Source organism: Manihot esculenta, chromosome 13 (assembly GCF_001659605.2).
Source record: "Manihot esculenta cultivar AM560-2 chromosome 13, M.esculenta_v8, whole genome shotgun sequence".
NCBI classification, from domain to species: Eukaryota; Viridiplantae; Streptophyta; class Magnoliopsida; order Malpighiales; family Euphorbiaceae; genus Manihot; species Manihot esculenta.
This window is the reverse complement of record NC_035173.2, coordinates 31,136,629-31,156,989: the sequence shown is the minus strand read 5'-3', so window position 1 is coordinate 31,156,989 and position 20,361 is coordinate 31,136,629. Positions and strand designations below refer to the sequence as shown.

The 20,361-nt window shown below is 36.7% G+C and overlaps 1 protein-coding gene across 3 annotated transcripts in view; it reads left to right on the top strand.

Moving 5' to 3' along the window:
* Positions 1–3,874, top strand: part of LOC110629613 (DEAD-box ATP-dependent RNA helicase 16) — a 37,591-nt gene extending 33,717 nt beyond the window's left edge. Inside the window, exons 12-14 of one of the 3 annotated variants that reach the window (XR_002490247.2) lie at positions 2,774–2,856; positions 3,200–3,453; positions 3,630–3,874. Coding sequence is in view for 1 of the 3 variants with exons in the window: in XM_021776664.2 (XP_021632356.1) it covers positions 3,630–3,713 (84 nt within the window). In the remaining 2 variants the exon portion in view is untranslated. Of the gene's footprint in view, positions 1–2,773; positions 2,857–3,111; positions 3,454–3,629 lie in introns of all 3 variants that reach the window. The other 2 variants (XR_002490246.2, XM_021776664.2) reach the window with 2 other exon arrangements.
* Positions 3,875–20,361: the final 16,487 nt, after the last annotated feature.

Sequence of the window (20,361 nt, the reverse complement as noted above, 5' to 3'; positions counted from 1 at the left end):
TTTCTTCTGTGGGATTGTTGCATAATTTTCAATAGTATCTGATTTAGGCTGTTTGTATGTACTGTCATCATTATTTGATAATTAAGGTTGAACTAGTTTTTAAATTTGGTATTTTATTGAACCTCCACTAGTTTTTGCAATCATTGCAATTGAAGAGTATATCAGTATTAATTCCATTTTCAAAAGCCTAAACAATGTACACAATTCTGCATTTAGTTTGAAATGCCAAAAGTAATCCCCAATTTAACAAATTCTGGCCCTCAACAAAACACTATAATCAGACCTAATAAAAAATTTGCCTCTCAAGTTTCGTCACCATAGTCTTTGTCTTGAGGCTTGTTAAATTTTTCTATAATAAAGTGGTTGTTAAGGTTGACAAACTATCAAATTGATCTGGAAACTTCGTATCTGTTTGCTATGTAGTTTTCTATTTTTTAGCATTTTATGTTTACTGCTATTCTTCTTCTAGTTGATTTATTGAGCAAGAACTCTAACATGTGTCACCATGTCACTATCTCATAGCTGTGGTCTTTGTTTAATTATTTATTTTGCATCTCATTTTTTATAGTCTTGTTTATCTTTTGATAGTTTGTAATAAAATCTGCTGTTCTAAATGCTGAGTTGCTGCAGAATTCTCGTCTTCATATACTTGAGGTACGCTGAATTCCAAATTTTGGAAAGTTTATAATTTGGTGAGGTTAAAAACATGTTTTCTTTGAGATAGGTTTGGGGAAGAACCTTTTCTTCTCTTTACAAGTTCTAGTTTATTTATTTATTATTGTTATTATTATTATTATTATTATTATTATTTTTTTTTTTGGGGGGGGGATTTGGACACTGTTAATAACTTAATATATAGCAATGCCTGATAATTTCATAATTATTTAAGAAAAAAGATAGTTTACTCTTACTTGAATGTTGGCTTAAAGGTTTTACATCTTGATGAGTTCTATGACTTTGTTCAGTGATAAGTTTTATGACAGTTGTTACTTCTATATTGTTTTGTCCAGGAATTCAATGCAGGGCTTTTGATTATTTAATAGCAACTGATGACAGTGAAACAAAAGAAAAGGAACAAGCTGATGGGAGTCTTGCTGAGTCAAGGAAATCTAAAAGACATGCTAAGGCTAAGCAAAAGTTGGATTCTGAATTTGGAGTAGTAAGGGGCATTGACTTTAAAAAAGTACACACAGTAAGCTATTATTTCTGATTTGGCTTTTTGGGAGGATTTGTTGCTGCCACTTCTGTTGGGTGTAATGTTGTAGTTTGAAGTTGATCTGAATGCATATAAGAAAATGATGTGTCTGAACTCAGCTTTATTTTGTAGATTCAAATGCTTTTATTTTTTTTTTCATTGACTTGGTTGCACAACTTGTAATTTTTGGTGGCAATGGATGTAAATGCTATAGAGTATAGCATGCTAAACTAGTTACTTTCCCCTTTTTGCTTTGTGCAGTTTAACATGTTCATGTATTGCTTTTCTTATATGCTTCTTATTGTCATTATTTTATTTCCATTTATACAGGTTATAAATTATGACATGCCTCTAAGTGCTGCGGGATATGTACACCGAATTGGTCGTACTGGACGCTGGTTCTTCTGTCTCCCTAGTAAGTTTCTTGAGGAAATTTAAGAGTTATTGCATATGGGACAGTCCCACATGCCTTTTGTCCATCTGTGCATCATTATATCTATAAACTTGTATATATAGTCAGATTGCCGACCACTTGTCCCTCTTTCTGATTTATAATGGTTACTTTCTATCTTTCAATATTGAAGGAAGTTGAGCCTGGTATGAGGTCAACTTCCATTATTTATAGTGCCTTCTTATGCATTTGGTTGATTACAATAGTTGACTTGCTTGTAAGTTTAGATTTTGTATGGATGCACTAAAGATTTTGTTGTGTGTGTATGTGTTGCTTTATTTAGAAAATATGAATCAAAATCTATTCAGAACATACTGTAGATGATGACACATTCAATTTTTCGTTTCTTGTTTTGAAGTTTGTGATATAGGTTTTTCATAAATTTTGCCATTCTAATACTTTATCTTGTGGTAGGTTTCTACAGACGAGATGGAAATTCTTGAAGATATAAAGTCCTTTTTTGGGGGGATGACAGCAGGGATTCAAACTTAATTTCTCCTTTTCCTTTACTCACTAAGAATGCAGTGGAGTCTTTGGGATATAGAGCTGAGGTGATTGTTTTGAATCCCTCATTCAATTACGGACTCCATAATTTTCTGTGTGGATGAAAAGTAAATGTGAATAATTTTTCTTTGATAATATTGTTTACTTCAATGAAGAACATATCTTGGGGAAGGTCCCCCCCCACACCCCTTTCTCTCTCTCTCCCCCTCTCCCTCATGGCAATTGATGTGTAGAACTGCAAGTTGAGTTGCTTATTCTTGTGGACAGCTTCTCATGTTTTCTTCTTCCCTAGAGAAATCACAGAAATAGAAAGTTGTTTTCCTTGTATTTTCTATTACCTGATGATATATACTTGTTTTAATTGATAGTACACATCAAATTTTCTCGATCATGATAGTTGCTTTCCTTGAACTAGTCTCCTAGGTTTTGTTGTACTTTACATTATTTTTATATACTGGTGTTCTATCTATCATCACCTAGCGTAGCCACTCTCTCTATTTTTTCTTATCCAAGTTTGGACGTTGTTTTCTTCTATGTCTAGCAATTGAGGAGTATACTTCTTCTGGTAGAAGCAGAAAACATTGAATCCAGAAAGATCATTCATGGGCGGGTTTATTTTGCAGGATACTGCAAAGAGTGTGACGAAGGTTGCTGTTAGGGAAGCACGAGCTCAGGATTTGAGGAATGAAATACTCAACTCTGAGAAGTAAGTATTTGTGGGATTTAATTTTATTCATACCTCTGAACTCTCTTGCAATGATATGAGAAATTGCTATGACCAAACTATCTTGAGTTCTTATTTGGAATCTAATGTGTGCTTTGTTCTAACATGCCTAGTTGTTGTAGAGAACATTGTTTAAACTAATTATTACTCGAGTACAACTAAATTTCCAGCTCATTTTCACTTCTGCTTTTTTTTTTTTTGAATTGCATTGTGCTGATCTGCTTTTTGTTTGTTTAGGTTGGAGGCTCATTTTAAGGCTAATCCTAAGGACTTAGGTAATGAGATTTGTTGGAATATGACTTGTGATTGTCCTGGTTGGGTGCAGTCTCTAATTGTTTCGCTGTGACCTTTTATTGGAGCGGATCTACTGAAACATGACAAGGTGTGAGCAAGAATCCCCCTGCTCCTCATCTACGTGACGTGCCGGACTATCTGCTGGACCCAACAACCAAGGAAGCAAGCAAAATAGTCAAACTTGCAAGAGCTGCAATGGGAAATAATAATAATAACTCTGCTCGCCGTCAGGGATCCAGGAGCAAATTTAAGAGAAACAGAGACCCTCTGAAGTCCTCCGTTGAGGTATTAAAGCATATTCATAGCCTGATCTTTGAATTTTATGGGTGTGATTGGTGCACGTCCTCTTGTCGGGGGGACTAGTGGATAGTGTATCTTCTGCTTTCCTTGTTAATTTCGCTGAGTCCACATTTAATACAGTCGGGCTTGCTCTAATGCATTTAACTTGGATTTGGTTTCAGGCACCAAAGGGAGCTCTCAAAGGTAAGAGGGAAGGACAAGATGGTGACAATACTCGTAAACACAAAAGGAGAAGTGCTGTCTAATTTAATTTTTTTAATCTAACAATTTTGTTTCCAATTTACTTAAAAATATTCATTTTTTAAAATATAATCTAAATGCAGTATTATTATTTGAAAAGCAGCATGGTTGATGACAAAATTCTTATGATTCAATTATGTAAAAATAATTTTTAATATTTTCTAAATATTATTTTTAAGAAAAGTGTTCTTTCTCAACATTAGCTTTAGTAATAATATTAAATAGTATGATGTCATATACCGCTCGGAAAGCCTGTCTACAAATTTAATCCAGTAGCGAAAGACATTCGCAACTCACATGACTGTCGCAACTGACATAATAAAATCAAGATTAATATATAGATAATATATTAATATATAAATAATTAAATAACAATAAATTAATTATGAAAATAATTAAATTAAAATTAACAATTAATTAGGACGGTGAAATCTCAGTTTTGGATCTCAAACAAATCTAATATAAAAAAATTATTAATATATTTTACTCTTTAAATTACAATTAAACACTAAAAAATAAATTATTTTGTCAAAATTTTAAATACTGTATATAAAAAAAAGAAAAAAAAAATCCTGGTGTATATCAATTCCAGTTGGTCATATTTATTATTTGCTGCAATTTGTTATCTACCATTATTTAACTAATATGACAAATTTTTAATTCATATGACCCAAAACGGTACCGTGGTACAGTGTCTTCCTACTTTTCTTCAAAGGCCTAACCCCCACCCACCCACTTACTCACCCCTTCTTGCTCTATTGTGTGATTAAAAAAATGATCAAAATTAACAAATAAATTATTTTGAAATATGTCAGAAATTTACACTTTTATCCAGAAAATATATGTTTAATGAAAATGATAGGTATAAAAATAAATGTTTAACACTTTTATCCAATTGGAGTAAAATATTTATTATATAAATTATTTTTTTCTATTTTTAATTCTTCTATATTAATTAAAAATAAAATGCGTTAGATAATCACTTATAAAAATAATCGTTATACACGGTTAAAGACTTAATCTGATAATAAATAAATAAATTTAAAAAATTTTAATTTTTATTCGTCCAATTTCCAATTTTTATTTATAAAAAAATAATTATTTTAAATGGTTACACATTTGTTTTCTGAAGTCTGTCTGGGAAAAATCCGGTTGTCTGATTGTTGACCTCTCCTCCTTGCCTTTTGTCTCTCATTTAGATCCGTTTCCTCTTTTGTTTTGTTTTATTTTTTTATTTTTTATTTTGCTTTGAGAGTTTTAATACCTTTGTCGAGTGAGGCTTTCGTTGTAGCAGTGGTGGTGGCTTTAAGATTACTGCATGCAGTTAATACCACGCTTAGATTCAACCTTTAGCTGGAAAGATTATACAGTACAACCACTGTATTATATAAAATTATCTATATAGTAAAATAAATTAATAAAAATTAGATAAATATATAATATAGTCTGAATACAAATGAGTGAATTTAAAAAAATTAACTAATTAACGATTGTTTTTTTTAATATTTTTATATAAATATTTCTATTTTATTTATTTATTATGCTATATAAGTATTATGCGGTAGAATCATTTTATTTTATAATAAGTCAGTTTTTATATTTTCAAGTTCATGAGTATTATTATTATTTATAAATTAATTTTTATATTTTTAAAAATTTATCAAAATATTTTTTTTCGTCAATTAAATACTCTTTTCATATTCTTTTAATTAAAAATAAATGAAAGATAAGAGAAAAAATTTTAAAATTTAATTCTACTTTTAAATAAAATTTTTTATTTAATTTTTGAATATTATTACTGTTAATAAGTCAATTTTTATATTTTTAAAAATTTATTAAAATATTTTAAATTTATTAAAATATTTTTAATTTATTAAAATATTTTTTTTTCTGTCGAAATAATTTTTTCTTCTTTTTCTAAAAAACAAAAGAAAATCGTCTATCCCTTCTCTTCTACTCTTTTAAAAAGAAGAGGAGGAAAAGAAGAAAAAAAGAAATAATTTAATATTTTACGTAATGAAAAAACTATTTTGTTAATAAAAAAAATATTTTATTAAATTTTTAAAAATATAAAAATTAATTCATTAATAATAATAATATTTAAAAATTAAATACTAAAACTTTTTCTTTGCTGACATAATGAAGAATTGGAGGTCTATCTCCCCTTCCATTCTTGGTTTGTCATGTATTTAAAAATTGCTAATTAATTTGAATAGTAAATTTGAATAATATATAATAGTTAACACGTAATTACTAATTAATTTGACTTAACTATTTTGAATTAAGTGAAAAGTGAATTTAAAAATTATTTGAATCAATTTGAATCAGACGGTTTTAACTCAACTGTAATGTGAATATTTAAATAATTATTTTATTTATGCACCAATTTATATCCAAATCACACTAATTTGGATATAAATTACAAAAATTATTATAGCATTAAAATAATGCTTTTAATTTTAAATATATTTTATTGCATTTACAAATATTTAATGGATCTATAAATGATAAACATGAACATGAAATACATTTATAGTATAATATTTAATTATTTAACTATAAAATTTAATGAAAAATATTTAACTATAACATTTAATGAAAAATATTTTTCTGAGTAAAAAAAATTTGAGAAAAATAATACTTCAAACTGAAAATAAGATTTAAATACTTAAAAAACTAATCCGTAAACTACCAAATATAAACAAAAACTGTAACTTTATATTGTTAGATTTATATAATAATTTAATTTAGTGATTGAAAAAACATTATCATATGATAGAGTTGATTTTCCTATTAAATACCCAATTGAAAAATTAGGAAATGGAGAATGACTGCCTCCCTATTTTAAAGATTTACTGGGTTTTGAAAAGTAAATAAAAAATTATAATAATTAAATATAAATTAATCATATTAATTATTGATATCTTGTAAAAAAATCATTTTAGTGCTAATAGTATTATTCTAAATTTTATTAATTATATTTTAAATTTTTATAAAATAATTATTATTTTTACTAATATTATGTTTAATTTTGTGTTTATAATATAGTTCAAAATTTAGAGCGTAATTATTGATATATGTGATAATTTTAATATTTTTTAATAATTATCAATAATATATTTAATTATTATAATTTTATAAATTTTAGTGTTTTATAGATTATAATTTTATTGGTTAATTTTAATTAATACATAAAAAAAATATATTCGAACTTAAAAAAATAGATGGGTCTGGAGACTTATACATGTATATTGGTGTAATTAATATGTTACATTTATTTCAATGTGTCATTGTTTCCATCACCACCCCAACTTGCAGTGTGCCACATAAAAATGTTGATATGGTTCAATGTGGCATTTATTTTCCTTTTCGGAATAAACGTGGCATCTGATGAAAACACAAATTTCTCTCCCTTATTTTAAATATTATATTTATGAAAAAAAAATATTCATACAGTTAAATAACACAATTCAGCAGTTTCCATTACACTTATAATCACGAGATTTCTTATCAATTAGCTGGTACCAATCGAATTCTCACGAGACACAATAATTAGCTCTACAATACAAAAATTAATGATCGCAGAGATTAAAATACACATTTTTACACAATTATTTTTGAGTTTTAAACAATTTCTTACATTTGTTCTTTTTTTCAGTTTATTAACTTGAGCATAAAAATGACTGCTATAAGTATTAACCACCTCACGTTCTCTTTCTTGCAGAGTGATCAATTGTGACACAGTTTTATTTCAACCACATCATTTGGTTTTATTGCCCAAAAATCCATTGAATTCTCTTTGTTTATTTGGATTAAAGTTGATTTCTTATTCCTTTTTTATTCTCTAAAGTGGCGACAATTCACGAACTGCTATTAAGGCTGCTGCCAATAAGAACATAATCATTTTCTCTACTCCTGATAGTGGATAAAACATTCCATCGATGGTCAATAAGGTTGATCTGAGCAATTTAAATAACGAGTAAATGTTCCAATATATTAAAAGGCTGTAAGCCACTCTCGAGTAGTCTAAGACTCGGGAGGAGGCCTCATTTATGGCTCTCAGAATAAGGGAGGACGCCTCCGTTGATACCTAAGGACTTCGACAGAGGCAATTCAAATGCAGTCCAAAGGGAAGACAAAGCTGGAGGGAGAGGTGTTGTCGGACGAGACTCCAAAAGATGTCGACTAGAAACTAATACGAGCCATATAAAAGTATTAGAAGAAGCAGGAAAAGGATTATGGGCTGGACGATGCCTCACCCCTTTCAGAAGAGATTTTGGCAGAGACATTTTCCGCTAAGTTCAAACTTTCAAGTTTGGACAAATACAACGGAACAACAGATCCTAGAAGTTACCTGGTGATCTTTAGGACAACCATGCGGTTTCAGGAAGTCATTGATTTCGTGTTATGCTGAGTGTTTCCATCAACACTCACAGGTTTGACTCAGAAATGGTACCAACATCTGAGTCCAGGTTCAATTGTGAACTTTACACAATTTGATATGTTATTTATATCTAGGTTTATTACTTGTATACCTCATAAAAAGCTCTCCTCTAACTTGTGGAAGATCCGCCAAGAAGAGGGTGAGTCTTTAAGGAGCTTTATCTCACGGTTCAATACAGAAGCAATATAGGTGGAAGAATTAAATCATGAGATAGCATGTGAAGTATTGAAGAAAGAAACGTGCAATATCAAGTTCATGGGTTCTATAATCAAAAGCCTAGTTGCTACGTATCAACAGCTAATGAATAAAACCTCAAAGTACATAAGGCTAGATGATAAAGTCCGAGCGTTAAGAGAGGAAAAAAGGATGAGTCAAAAGAAAAATCAAAAGCTAGAGAGGTAAGGATATGAAGAGAGACAAAAAAAGGCCACAAGGCGGATTCCACTAGGTCATACTCTGAGTGCTAGTCTTGCTAAATAAGGCATCTTATACCAGGCCATAAGGCGGATTCTGCTAGGCCATAATCTGGGTGTTAGTCCCACTAAATTAAAACATCTTATGCCAGGCCACAAGACGGATTCCACTATGCTATAGTCCGAGAGTTAGTCCCGCTAAACAAAGCAGCTTATGTCAGACTACAAGGCGGGTTTCGCCAAGCCATAATCCGGGTTCCATCAGGCCATAATTCATGTGTTAGTTTCGCTAAATAAAGTATCTTATGTCAGGCCACAAAGCAGGTTCCGCCAGCCTATAATTTGAGTGTTAGTCTCGCTAAATAATGCATCTTATGCCAGGCCATAAGGTGAGTTCCGTTAGGCCATAATTTGGGTGTTAGTCTTGCTAAACAAGGCATCTTATGCCAGGCTACAAGACGGGTTCCGTCGGACCATAATCGGGGTGTTAGTCCCGCTAAACAAGACATTTTATGCCACGGCCACAAGGTGAGTATTCGCTAGGCTACATGACCAGGTGTTAGTCTCGCTTTACAAAAAGTTTAAAAGGCATTTTATATCAAGACCATAAGGTGTGTATTTGCCAGGCCACATGGCCGGGTGTTAGTCCCGCTTCACAAAAAGTTTCTAAGGCATTTTATACTCAGCCATAAGGCGGGCATCCGCCAGGCCACATGACTAGGTGTTAGTCTCGCTTCACAAAAAATTTTCTAAGGTATTTTATGTCAAGGCCATAAGGTGGGCATTCGCCAGATCATATGACTGGGTGTTTGTAACGACCCGAAAATCGGACCGTTACCGGCGCTAGGATCCAAATCGGCTTAAGGCCGCCGGGACCCATAGCAAGCCTAACATACATCCTGTATACCTGTTTAATCCCATACATGATCAACAATTACATAAAAATTTAAAACTTTCTCATTTATTCATTCATTTATTCATTCATTCATTCGCCAAGTTTAACCTGCGCATGCACAAATCAAAACATAAAACCTCTCACTGAAGTCCTCAACAAATACTCCAATGGGGTATCATAACATACATTAAGCTTGGTTTTCAATAATCATCATTAAACATTTAAGATCATGTACTAAAAAGGGATTAACAACATGCTATGGTCAAGCACAACTCTAAACTTTCATAAGCATCATTACATTACATTTCTATACTATACTTTTTGCATTACATCATATTCATGTCCACATCTAGCTATTACATACAATATGACTCTACTCCTGCTGACCTCCTGGTCTACCCTGTACCTGCAAACCTGGGGGTTAAGGGAGAGGGGTGAGCTATAAAGCCCAGTGAGCAGAATAAATAAACATTCAATTTAATTTTCATGCTTTCATGAAATGCAACACATCATAAACAAAACACATCAAGGATGGACTTGTCGCCAATAGTCCTCTACATAGTCCAATCGTGCCAGGGGCATAGAATGGGCCTCAATGGTCTTTCTCTTAACATAACATAACATAGCATAACATTCCATAGTGCCAGGGGCGTAGAATGGGCCTCACTGGTCTTTCTCTTAACATAGTGCTAGGGGCGTAGAATGGGCCTCACTGGCTATCCTTACCGTATCATCATCATACCATAGCATACGAGGACTAAAGGGTCATTCAACATCCATCCACATCATCATCAAGTTATGCAATGCAACATATTTGTGAATTCTAGTGCAAACAATCTAGTATATCTCATGGCATACGTGATGTGTGTATCATGCTCAAAATTTATTTATTTGCTTTGAAACATAAAGAGTTATTCCACTCACCTCTGGCTGAAGCTCTAATGACTCTGAAGCAGCTATCTCACTGCTGGGGTCCTTGGTTCCTCGGGTCTGAACCTACACAGGTGGACTCAAATGAGGTACCAAACAAAGACTAACATGACTCTAAACTGCTCCCCAAAAACCCCCTAAAACATCTTAGAACAACCATAGAAATCATGCAAAGGAAGGCTGAACAGGGCACTTTCGGCGGCAGGTTCGGCGGCCGAAAGTCCCTCCAGAGCCGAAACTCAGCCACTTTCGGCGGCACCTTCGGCGGCCGAAAGTGGGTTCCAGAGTCGAAACTTATGCATGTTCGGCGGCACCTTCGACGGCCGAAACTCCCTTCCAGAGCCGAAAGTCCACTTTCGGGGGCAGGGTCCGGCAGCCAAAAGTTGGCCTCCACAGGCAGGTTCGGCGGCCGAAGGTCCCTTCGGCAGCCGAACCTGAGTTCTCCCAAAGGGGCAGAAACTCAGCTCCAACATGCACAAATGCCTCCCAAACTTCCAAACATGCATCCAACCCTCTCAAATCATGCATACACACATACATCAACACATAGGGGTCTCAAACTAACCTAAACCCCAACAACAACACAAAACAAGCAACTCAGCAACCTACATTGTCCAAAACTCACATAAAAACCTAACAATGTTCAACTAACCTAAACATGCATTTCTACCCTATGGGTCGTCTTAAAACTTGTTTAAAACATAGAATGAGCTCAAGATCGACTCTTACCTCTTAAAGATCGAGAGAGAGTGTGACCTAACTTGGAGATTTGGGGAGGATGGGTTCCTGAGGTCTCCAAGCTTCACAACTTCGATCTAAGCTCGAAATCTTCAAAAACCAAGTGAAAACTCATAAGAAAATCATGAAGATTCGAAGGAAGAAGCTTAAAATCGATGAGGGACGGTGGAGAACTCACCTTGGCCGAAAACGGGGAGAAAAGCTCACCCGTTCGGACATGGGGACCCCTTTATAGGTAGCTGGCCAGGCCACTTTTGGGGGCCTAACGTGCCTCCGCATGCATGCCATGTTCGGCGGCCGAACATAAGGTTTGGCGGCCGAACCTGCACTTCCCTCTCTCATGCCTTCGGGGGCCTAAAGCACTCCTGAAATGCATGCATGTTCGGCAGCCGAACTTGAGGTTCGGCGGCCGAACCTGGGTCTTCCTCCAAGGTTAATTTCATACAAAACTCATTTCCTTCCTTGCTTAAAACCATAAAATACATTAAAATATTTCATAAAAACATGCTTTTACCTTTCTAGGAATTTTCGACATCCGAGATTCCACCGGACGGTGGGAATTCCGATACCGGAGTCTAACCGGGTATTACAGTGTTAGTCCTGCTTCACAAAAAGTTTTTAAGGCATTTTATACCCAGGCCATAAGGTGGGCATCTGTCAGGCCATATGACCGAGTGTTAATCGTGTTTCACAAAAAGTTTCTATGGCATTTTATGCTAAGACCATAAGGTGGGTATCCACCAAGCCATATGACTTGGTGTTAGTTCCGCTTTACAAAAAGTTTCTAAGAAATTTTATGCCCAGACCATAAGATGGGCATCCGCCAGGACACACGATTGAGTGTTAGCCCTGTTTCGCAAATGAGTCTCTAAGGCATTTCATGCCTAGGCCACTAGGCGGGCATCCATCAGGCCACGCGACCAGGTGTTAGCTACATTTCACAAAAAAGTTCCTAGAACATTTGACGCCCAAGCCACAAGTCGGGTATTCGCCAAGCCACATGTCCGAATATTGGTCCTGTTCTTTAAAATTTCCCAGTTATTTATTTCATGGCCACTAGTTAAGCCAGTGACCAGGTGATATGTTGGTTAGCAAGCATGTTTTAGTCACTTTCTGACAAAGACAGTGATTACTAAGTTCTCCTTTGACCGGGTGTTAACCTTTTTGCAATTTTTAAAAAATTATTATTTTGCTATGGTCAGACGAGGGTTATAGTTGAGTACTAAGTAAAAATAATGATAAAGAATATAGAAGGAAAGATTTCTCATTAAAAATAAAAATTAAAAAACAGGGCAATCATCATTTATGGGCAAAAGCAGGCAAAACGACGTGAGCATGGAAGACCTGTCAATCTAAACAGGTCACGAGCCCCAGATCGTAAAGACAATTAACACCTTTGAATCTAAAGAATCAAAGATATAGTACAATAATCGCCCTATGTCGGCCATATACTGGCACTCGAAAATAGGGTCACGTGACAAGATATAATCAGAGAATACTTGATCTCATCGAGGGAAAAGAAGACCCGGATACTTTTGGTCTCAGCTCTTTATTAAGACTCGCCCTCTCAACTACGGAGCGAGGCTCCATGGAAAGTTGCCATTAGAGAATAGAATTCAGCAAATTCTCATTATACCTATAATCACGGGATCCCCTATCAATTAGCTTGTACCAATCGGATTTTAAGTAGACGCAATAATTAACTCAATCTTCTTATAGTATAAAAACTAATGATCGCAGAAATTAGGGTACACATTTTTACACAACTGTTCTTAAATTCTAAACAATTTCTTACATTCGTCATTTTCTTCAGTTTACTAACTTGAGCGTCAGAGTAACCTCCATAGGCGCCAACCGTCTCACATTCTCTTTCTTGTAACAAATTGCAGCATAATTTCATTTCAGTCACATCAATTAATAATTTGATAACAAGTTAAATAATAAAAAGTAGTCGAAAATAAATTTAATATTAATTTTAAAATTTTATTAAATATTAAATTTATTATATGATATATAAAAATATTAATTTTATTATTTTAATTTTGATAATTAATTACTATAAACTTAAATAAAAAAATAAAAAGGTGAAAAAAAAGAAATGGAAGGAAAATGATAAAAAGATGGAAAAAGATAAAAAAAATGGAAAAAAATAAGAGAAAAAGAAAGAGAATATAAGAAAAATAAGAAAATGAAAGAAAATAATAAAAATAGATGAGAAAAAAAAATAAAAGAAAATGGAAAAAAGAGAGAACGAGAAAAAAGGGAAGAAAAAAAACAGAAGATAAAAATGAAAAGAAAATGAGAAAAAAGGTTAAAAAGTGAAAGAGAACAAAAATAAAATAATTGAAAAAAATGAGAATATTAAAAAAATAAATAATTAGAAGAGATGAAAAAGCAAACGAAAGAAGTGAAAGAAAAAGAGAAGAAGAGATAAGAAAATAATTGAATAAATAAAATAATAATAGGAAATAGGATGTATAATTACATAAAATGTGCATGTTAGCAACACATCTTAGTCTGTTGTTAAATTAAAAAAGAGCAGGCTTTGTTTTTTTTTTTAAATGAAATCGGAGATTAGGAGAGTAGAATCTGAGATTTTTCAAATTTACTCATATGCATTTATTATCAGACTAAATTTATGAGTTCATGAGTAGATTTCTATAAAATAAAATAAAAATAATTTTTTTATGAATTAAAATTCGTTACTAGTAGGCTGGTTAACAATGAATTTAATAATAGAATGAATGAAGTTTGTAAATATTTTTTTTTAAGGAAAATTTTTAAAATTGAAAAGAGGACAAAATTTTTTTTTTTCAAATTTTAGTAATAAATTCAGAAACTTATTATCAATTAGCATATTAGTAACAGAATTAGCACTAGATTTAAATTTGCTATTAAATTTAAGAAAAGTTAGCAACAAATTTTAACTCATCACCAACTTATTGTAATAAATTTTGAAATTTATTACTAAATTTATGCATAAATTTAATACTTTAAAATTTAATTGATAGTTGGTTGTACATGAGGTCCTCAACTCAACCATGGTTACTGTAATACCCGGCTAGATTCCGGTATCGGAATCCCTACCTTCCAGCGGAATCTCCGTTGGAATCGGGAATTCTGAAGATGCCAGAGGCTTCTAGAAGGGTAAAGTGTGTTTTCTAAAATGTTTTTACTGATTTCATGGTTTTAAATGAAAAAGAATTGAGTTTTGAAAAGAAAAAGAATTGAGTTTTGAAAAGAAAAGAATAAGGAGGCATTTGCCAGGTTCGGCCGCCGAACATGGGAAGGCTTCGGGAGCGCCTTTGGCCTCCGAAAGCTTTGTTTGAGCGAGCCAAGGTTCGGCCTCCGAACCTCAAGTTCGGCCGCCGAACATGCATGAGTTTAGGGGGCACGTTAGGCTACCGAAGGTCTTCGACCAGGCCACCTATAAAGAGCCCTCAGATCGGAAATGGGTGAGTTTTCTCCCCATTCTCGAGCTCAGGTGAGTTTTTGTCCTCCTTTGGTCATTTTCATGTTTTTCTTCATCTCCTTCATGTTTTCATGAGTTTTATGGCTGTTTTGAAGAGTTTTCAAGCTTAGATCAAGTTTTGGAAACTTGGAGACCCAAGGAGTTGGTTTCTCCCATCTCCAAGTTAGAGCTCGCACAAACCCTCGATCTTCAAGAGGTAAGTGTGGATCTATGCTTTCTTTTACGTTTCATGAAGTTTTAAGTAAGTTTTAAGAGGTTTTAATGGTTAAGTATGGGTAGATATGCATGTTAGGCTTTATGCGGGTTTTTATGCAAATGTATGTTTATATATGTTTATGTGATGATATGTAGGAGGTTTAAGCTAGTCTATGCATGTGGAAGTGAGTATGCATGATGGGGAGAGAGTATGTGAGGATTTGGGTTGTTTTGATGGTTTTGGCTTATGTGAGTCATAAGCTATCTATGTATGTTTTTGATGTCCTTTGTTGGAGTTTAAGCTTGTTTAAGCTCCTTTGTGCATGGTTAAGGGTTTATGCATGTTTTGGTAAAATTGGGTGCTTGTTTTGGGGTGTTTGGAAGGTTTGGGAGGCTTGAATGCATGAGAAGCTGAGTTCTGCCCTTCTGGGAAGAACTCAGGTTCGGCCGCTGAAAGTAGTTTCGGCCGCCGAACCTGCCTATGGATGCATGGTTTGGCCGCCTAACCTTGCCCCCAAAAGTTGAGTTTTGGCTTGAAAGCAGACTTTCGGCCGCCGAAGGAAGGATTCGGCCGCCGAAAGTGCCTGACTTTGGTCTCTGGAGTGGGACTTTCGGCCGCCGAAAGTGCCCGAGTTTCGTCTTTGGAGAGAGGGTTCGGTCGCCGAAGGTGCCGCCGAAAGTGCCCTGTCCAGCCTTTTCATGGTTGTTTTCTATGCATGTTTAAGTGATGTTTTAGGGGATTTTTGGGTAGTTGTTTATGAGTTGTTTAGAGTGTGTTGGCACCTCATTCGAGTCCACCTGTGTAGGATCGGACCCGAGGGATCGAGGAGGCCATCAGTGTTAGCTGTTGCGGATTCAGTTCAGCGTCTGCCAGAGGTGAGTAGAACTAAACTTAATCTTTTATTTTACGAAATTCAAATGCCTAAAGCATGTTCATGCATCATGTTTATATGTAATAGGTTGATTGCACTAGTTCCACGAATATAACGCATTGCATTATTTACTGTTGATGTGGATTGTAACGACCCGGAAATCCGACCCGTTACCGGCGCTAGGATCCAGATCGGCTTAAGGCCGCCGGGACCCGTAGCAAGCCTACATACCTCCTGTAAACCTGTGGAATCCCATACATAGCAACATATACATGATCTGTAAAAAAATTTCTTTTCTCTTATCCAAGCAAAACCTGTGCATGCACAAAATCATACATAAACCCCACACTGGAGTCCTCATCAAATACTCCAAAGGGGTATCATCATCATACATAACAGCTTGGATAATCATGGTCATTAACATCATTACTCATTAAACACTCTGTACATAATGGGGATTCACACACCTTTAGGTCAAGCACTACTATAATCCTCAATACATCATCAAAATCATGAATTACATTACATGGTCATACATACTCATTACATCATGTTCATGTCCACTACTATCTATTACAACATACATGACTTGACTTCACTCTAGCCGACTTCTTGATCTATCCTGTACCTGCAACTCTGGGGATAAAGGGAGTGGGGTGAGCTACTAGAGCCCAGTGAGCAGAAACTAAAAACATTTATTTTAATTCCTCCATTTTTAGGTATATTATTATTCATTTTATTATTATCATATAACTTTTTCTTATTCATGCTTTCATGTATGCGCCATAACACAAACATTTCACAACAAGGATGAACTTGTCACCATTTAGCCCCAATATTTCTTACTTATACATGCCGGGGGCGTAGAGCCGTAGCAGGCACACCCGGACTTCCATAATCAGTCATAGTGCCAGGGGCGTAGAGCCGTAGCAGGCACACCTGGACTCACATAGGCTATCATGACATACAAGGGCTAATGGATCATTCAACATTCATCCACATCAACAACAAAGTATGCAATGCAACATATTCGTGAATTTCTAATGCAAACAACCTAATATTGCATGGCATAATGATGCATGGGTAATGCTTTATGATTCATTCATTTATTCATTTACTTTAAAGCTTAAGGGGTTGTTCCACTCACATGGTAACTGAAGCTTTAACAACGAACTCTGAACGACTATCTCACAACCGGGGGTCTCGGTTCCTCGGGTCCGAACCTACACAGGTGGACTCAAATGAGGCACCAAACATACATGAACATGACTCTAAAATACTCCCCAAAAACCCCCTAAAACATCCTGAAAACATCACATGAAACATGCAAGAAATGGCTGAACAGGGCACTTTCGGCGGCACCTTCGGCGGCCGAAAGTCCTGGACAGAGACGAAACTCAGGTAGGTTCGGCGGCACCTTCGGCGGCCGAAAGTGCCAGACAGAGACGAAAGTCTCTTTTCGGGGGCAACTTCGGCAGCCGAAAGGCCTGCCTCCCCAGCCATGTTCGGCGGCCGAAAGTACCTTCGGCTGCCGAACCTGGTTTCTGCCAAAGGGCAGAAACTTGGCTCCCTTAGCACATTTCGCCTCCAAACCTTCCAAACATGCATATAGTTCAACCAAAGCATGCATACAAGTTCCTAGGGGCCTCAAACATGCATATACCCCATCTACAACACTTCAATCACACACAATCAAGCTACATTGTTCAAAAAGTCATCAAAAACCCATAGGTTTAACATATACCCTAACATGCATTCTACCCTTTAAAACTTCATAAAACTTGTTTAAATCATACATTGAGCTTAAGATCGGCTCTTACCTCTTGAAGATCGAGGGTTGAGGAGATCTAGACTTGGAGATGGGAGAAGTTCCAACTTTTGGTCTCCAAGCTCCAAAACTCGTTCTAAGTTCAAAGATCTTCAAAACCAAAGTTGTAAACTTGTAAAGATCATGGAAAAAGGAAGGAAAAACTCAAGATTGGGGAAGGATGGCGGAATGCTCACCTTGGCCGAAATGGGGAGAAAAAGCTCGCCCATTTTCGGCTAAGGGACCCTTTTATAGTGGCTGGCCAGACCACGTTCGGGGGCCGAATGTGCCTCCGCATCCATGCAAATGTTCGGCGGCCGAACATGAGGTTCGGCGGCCGAACCTTGACTTCCCTCGCTCATGCTTTCGGGGGCCTAACGTGCCTCCAAAACGCATGCATGTTCGGCGGCCGAACTTGACTTTCGGCGGCCGAACCTGGGTTTTTCCTCCAAAGACTTTTCATGTAAAAACTCATTAAATTTCTTACTTAAAAACATGAAATACATGAAAACATTTCATAAAATCATAGTTTTACCCTTCTAGAGGTTTCCGACAACCGAGATTTCCACCGGACGGTAGGAATCCCGATACCGGAGTCTAGCCGGGTATTACATTCTCCCCCCCTTAAGAACATTCGTCCCCGAATGTTCCTCAACTAACATACAAAGCATGGCATACAATATCTCATACATGCAACACATAGAACAACTAACACTCACCTCAAAACAGATGGGGGTATTGCTGGAGCATGGACTCCCGTGTCTCCCAGGTGCATTCCTCTAAGTTGTGGTGGTTCCAAAGGACCTTTACCATCGGGATTTCCTTGTTCCTCAGCTTTCTGATCTGAGTGTCTAGGATCCGCACTGGCTGTTCTACATAGGTGAGATCCTCATGGATCTCCATATCAGGCTCACTAAGAACCTTTCCAGGATCCGACACGTACTTCCGTAACAGAGAAACGTGGAAAACCGGATGGATTCTCTCTATCGAAGCAGGTAAGTCTAGCTTGTACGACACATTACCGACCCTCTGAAGCACCTCGAAAGGACCGATGTACCGTGGGGCTAACTTACCCTTCTTCCCGAACCGAACCACTCCTTTCATAGGAGACACCTTGAGCAAAACCAAATCCTCCTCCTGAAACTCTAGCTGTCTTCTGCGAATATCTGCATAACTCTTCTGCCGACTAGCAGCAGTCTTGATCCTCTCTCTGATTAGGGGTACCACCCTGCTGGTAAGCTCTACTAACTCCGGACCCGCAAGAGTCCTCTCTCCTACCTCCTCCCAGCAGATAGGTGATCTGCACTTCCTCCCATACAAAGCTTCATATGGAGCCATCCCTATGCTAGCATGATAGCTGTTATTGTAGGCAAACTCCACCAAAGGTAGATGCTGCCTCCAAGAACCGCCAAAATCTAGCACACACATTCTGAGCATATCCTCTATTGTCTGGATGGTCCTCTCTGACTGTCCGTCCGTCTGTGGGTGGAAGGCAGTACTGAAGTCTAATCTGGTACCCATAGCGTTCTGCAGACTCCGCCAAAACCTGGAGGTGAACTGGGGCCCTCTATCTGACACTATAGATACCGGGACCCCATGCAGTCTGACAATCTCATCTACGTACACCTGCGCCAACTTGTCCACAGAGTAACCACTCCTGACAGGGATGAAGTGAGCAGATTTGGTGAGTCTGTCCACAATCACCCATATGAAGTCTAATCTGTTGGACGTCGCCGGTAACCCCACTACGAAGTCCATAGCTATATTCTCCCATTTCCACTCTGGAATCGGTAGTGGATTCAACATTCCAGCCGGCTTCTGATGCTCTAGTTTCACCCTCTGACACACATCGCAGGCTGACACGAACAGTGCCACGTCCTTCTTCATAGCTGGCCACCAATACACTCTCTTCAGATCCTGATACATCTTGGTGGCTCCAGGGTGAACACTATACCTGGTATTATGGGCTTCCCCCATAATATCTCCCTTCAGACCAATGTCATCTGGCACACATAATCTGTTCCCGTAGCGGAGGATCCCCTTATCATCAAACTTGAACTCATTACTCTGGCCTGACTGAACCGTTCTGGCTATCCTGACCAACTCTGGGTCCTCATGCTGTTTCTGAGCTACCTGCTCCAGAAACACGGGTGTCACTCTCATCTGAGCCACTAAGGCACCTGTGCCAGACAACTCCAACTGTAATCCCTCACTCATAAGTCTGTGGAACTCCTTCACCACCGGCCTCCTCTCTGCTGAAATGTGGGATAGACTGCCGAGTGATTTCCGGCTTAGGGCGTCTGCCACAACATTCGCCTTACCCGGATGGTACTGAATCTTGCAATCATAGTCACTCAACAGCTCTACCCATCTCCTCTGCCTCAAATTCAAATCTCTCTGACTCAAGATGTGCTGCAGGCTCTTATGATCTGTGAAGATCTCACACTTTACCCCATAAAGGTAATGCCTCCACATCTTGAGTGCAAAGATCACTGCTGCCATCTCTAGGTCATGTGTGGGGTAATTCAGCTCATGCTTCTTCAGCTGCCTAGAAGCATAAGCGATCACCCTCTCATTTTGCATTAGCACACAACCCAGTCCCACACGGGACGCATCACAATATACTGAGAAGTCATCATCACTTTTTGGCAGAGCTAACACCGGTGCTGAAGTCAACCTCCTCTTAAGCTCCTCAAAGCTTTCCTCACACTGATCGGTCCATATGAACTTCTGATTCTTCTTTGTCAATTTGGTCATAGGAGCAGCAATCTTTGAGAAGTCCTGAACGAACCTCCTGTAGTAACCTGCTAAACCCAGAAAACTCTTGATCTCGGTCACTGTGGTGGGTCTAGGCCAGTTAGCTACAGCCTCTACCTTCTTGGGGTCT